Source organism: Nanorana parkeri, unplaced genomic scaffold (assembly GCF_000935625.1).
Source record: "Nanorana parkeri isolate BGI_ZX_2015 unplaced genomic scaffold, ASM93562v1 scaffold2085, whole genome shotgun sequence".
In the NCBI taxonomy this organism is placed as follows: Eukaryota; Metazoa; Chordata; class Amphibia; order Anura; family Dicroglossidae; genus Nanorana; species Nanorana parkeri.
The window spans coordinates 8,923-12,667 of NW_017308353.1; the positions used below are offsets into that span (position 1 = coordinate 8,923).

The following is a 3,745-nucleotide window of genomic DNA, read 5'->3' on the forward strand; positions in this document are numbered from 1 at the left end:
GCCCGACTTTTCAGAGGGGGGTGACACCAAAATGACTGAGTCATTTTGGTGTCACCCCTCCAATGGTGTCACCCGGGTGCGGGCCGCACCCCCCGCGTGACGCCACTGCCTGGGGGTACCAGGAAAGGGACTTTTAAATACCTTACCCCTTGCTCCCCTGGCAGTTGACACTCTCCTATGCTCTGGGTAAAGGGCAATCCCTTGGCATGCTCATGACAGTGCTGCTGGTCCATTGTCTCCAGAGCTCCTTAGAGCAGAGTCTGTGGGAACTGGAGCAATAACATGGGGAGTGAGTTTTTTTTTGCACTCAGAGTTTAGTTTTCATCCTTAAAGGAGAAGTACGGGGTTAAGTCTTTTCCCCATAGTTCTCCTCAGGGTCGGAGGAGGACACAAACTAGCGTCCTCCCGTCACCCTAAGCTCAGTATATAGGGAGCTACAGCTCGCGGGATACTGAGACGCCGGAGCGGATCCCGACATCGATGCCGAGCTCCGCCCAGCTGCGTGAGTGACAGCCGGCTCCTCCTATCTAGAGGCAGTGTCAGCTGTACCCGCCCCTCCCCCGTCCGTTCCTCCAGTCAGCGCTGGCGGATCGGAGCGGGGAGGGGGGAATCCAGCCCCTCCACTGTCATGGCAGAGAGCAGTGACAGGATCGAGAGGGGAGCGAGCGCCGGTATGTGTTCTCTCACCTCCCGATCTACTGAGCCGACCTGTGACAGTCTCATTGTCACAGGTCGGCTAGAACTATGAGGTGAGTGACAAGCCCCCCCCCTCATAGTTCTCCTTTAATGAGATCACCCGACGCACCGTGTCAATGGACATGTATTGCACCGCACCTCAATGTATGTCCATACCTTGCACTACCATACGTTGTAGTGTTCTTGTTGATCTGGCAGATATACAGAGCCGTCCTGTGTTTTCTCAAGGAGTCCAATGAGCCCTCCCGGTTGTTGTCCTATAGAAGAATGAGTGTCTTTGTTGTGATGCGGAAGGGGGGGGGGAAGTTTGCTGTAGCTTAGCAGTAAACGGCTGGGCAGGGCTGACACCAATCTCTCCACAATAGTGCTGCGCAGCCTACAAGCAGACATTAGAATCCGAGTGCGTTTCTGGCCGATCAGCGGGAACACGTTTGCACATAACCCGTGTTCGGATCACGGAGCTTTACCGTCCCCACGTGACCATGGCGGGGATTATACACGATCCTTTCTAATCTAGCCTTGAATACCGCTATCATCTTCTTAACCCCGGCAGCCCGTCCATATTCCAGCCTTGTTCTTATATAAGGGATCCAATCTTCTTAGTACATCCACATCAGGAGAGAACAGCGCTGGTGCTCATGGTCTCGTACCCAGCATGACTAGTGCCGGATTATGTACCAGGACGGCACAGGCCGCCATCGCCCGTACACGTAAACCTAATCCCGAATGTTTATTGAACTTTATATATTTATATACTTATTAAGTCTTATTAGAAACTGTTACATTTGGAGCTTTCATAAAACGATACCTTGGTGGTCCCGCCATTGTTCAGGCACTTCCTGTAAAGGGGTGACAAAGCTCCGTCCGCGGATCCAGGTTGTGCTCCTATGTCGTCACATGACGGAGAAGACTGCGAGTGCCCCTTTCCGCACACATTACACAGATCCGGTCCATCGTTGTCACCGTAAGAAATGCCACCGAAGTGCGTGTAGACAGGAAGTGGCAGCAGAAAGGCTGCAGGAGATCAGCTGCACCGAGATATAGCAAAGGATCAGAAATAGCCATTGTTAAAGTGACATGAAACCCTCAGATTTTTTAACATATAACAATACTGTAATGTGCGCCGCACTGTAATCCATGGTAGTTTCCCTTCTCTTTGCTGCTCTTCCTTTTAAATCCTCATGTCTTCTCATGCTGGGGGAGAACTTCCCTTTGCAGCTCAGGGCCTCTTCCTGTAGTGCTGGCTCAGGTTACAAGCCTATACAAACGTATACACAGACACCATGTATCCATTCCGGAGACAAGGCAGTCTGCTGCAAAGGGAAGTTCTCCCCCAGCATGAGAAGACATGAGGATTTAAAAGGAAGAGCAGCAAAGAGAAGGGAGACCACCATGGAGTACAGTGCGGTGCACATTACACTATTGTTTTATGTTACACAATCTGAGGGTTTCATGTCACTTTAATGATTCCCTGCGCTTGTCATTCAGTTAGGGGGCCGAGTCTTAAAGGGTACGTCCACCATATAGCTGGGCTTCATCGGTGTGCGGCCATTACTGCTAATAGATGCGACCGAGGCGAGTAGCAAATTCCTACGCTCCTTCTAGCGGCAGTAACGTGCGAAATGCGTTCGCCGAGCTATACTCTGAGCGATCCTGTTTAGTGGTTTCATCTACTTGAGCAGTAACCGGTATAAACTTCCAAAGTGTAGTGGAGCAAGCGCAGCATCCGGGGTCAGGACTTCTCAAGCCGCTCTCTCACCTGTCATGGCCACCGGCTGAGTACTGACTGATGGTACAGATAGGACACCCAGAGGGTCCAACGAATCACTTGTGACTCTGCATGGCGCATCCTCCCCGAGTGACGATTACCATCGGTCTATACCCAGCTGTTGACCTTCAGAAATCATTGCTCTTGATGCTGGGCTTGCTTTACTGCATGTTTGCAAATGTACACTATGTTACCACAAGTATTGGGACGCCTTTACACGCACATGAACTCTAATGGCCCCCCAGTCTTAGTCCGTAGGGTTCAGTATTGGGTTGGCTCCGCCCTTTAATGGCCCCCCAGTCTTAGTCCGTAGGGTTCAGTATTGGGTTGGCTCCGCCCTCTAATGGCATCCCAGTCTTAGTCCGAGTATACTGAGTATTGGAAGCTATGGGGGTTCTCTCCTGACTATCTTTCTGTTTATTTCCAGGTTGGGCGTCAGTGAGTGACTGGAAGGATGTTCTCTCCGGGGGTGAGAAGCAGCGAGTAGGAATGGCGCGCATGTTCTATCACAAGTTAGTGTTTTGTTGTTGTTTTTTGTACCTTTTTTGAGTTATCCCCCAAAAAACTGCTAATTAGCCAAATTAATATAATAGAAATATCTGTAATTTTGTTATCTGAAAAGCAACGCCATTCCACCGGACTGTACCGCTTAGCCTCGCTGTATGACATGGAGGCGCAGCGTTTTCCAGTACACAGAAGGGAGACTCGGAGGGGACCTGAGGGAGGGGACGGATGGAAGGGACGGAGGGTCTTAAAGACCCCTGATGTCTCCATGAAGAGGACCTGTCACTGCAAATTGCCTATCACATAGGGGGCTTGTTATCCCCCTATGTGATAGCAATAAAGTTAAGTGAAAAAAAAAATAATGTTCCAAAAAAAATAAAAATGTAAAAGTCACATATAAAAGCAATAAAAAAAAAACAATTTTTTTTATACTGACCCCTCCGGTCTAAGACTGGGACGCCATTAGAGTTCGTGTGCGTGTAAAGGTGTCCCAATACTTCTGGCAGTATAGTGTGTACCAGGCTTCATTCGTACAACTTCTGTACAGTTAAGTGCGAGTGGCTCTCGGTATCGGCTCCGTCATTATCAGCCGGAAGTGGAATGTTGGGATTTTCCTTTTAGTGTTATTATTCCGGGGTAACGCTGTAGATCCCTATCCCGTCCTATGATTTAGTCCAGGGGCGCCCACTTTTTTTCGTCTGGAGATCTACTTTTCAAATGACGAGCTCATTGAGATCTACCAACGAAAAAACACCTGCGTTCAGGTGCGGGGGGGGG

At 49.7% G+C, this 3,745-nt stretch overlaps 1 protein-coding gene across 1 annotated transcript in view; it reads left to right on the forward strand.

The window, feature by feature from the left end:
* LOC108800624 (ATP-binding cassette sub-family D member 1-like) overlaps positions 1 to 3,745 on the forward strand; it is a gene marked incomplete at its 5' end in the record, with an annotated part of 11,463 nt that overhangs the window by 6,848 nt on the left and 870 nt on the right. The window contains one exon of the mRNA XM_018572608.1: positions 2,892 to 2,976. Within this exon, the coding sequence (XP_018428110.1) occupies positions 2,892 to 2,976 (85 nt within the window). The remainder of the gene's footprint in view (positions 1 to 2,891; positions 2,977 to 3,745) is intronic.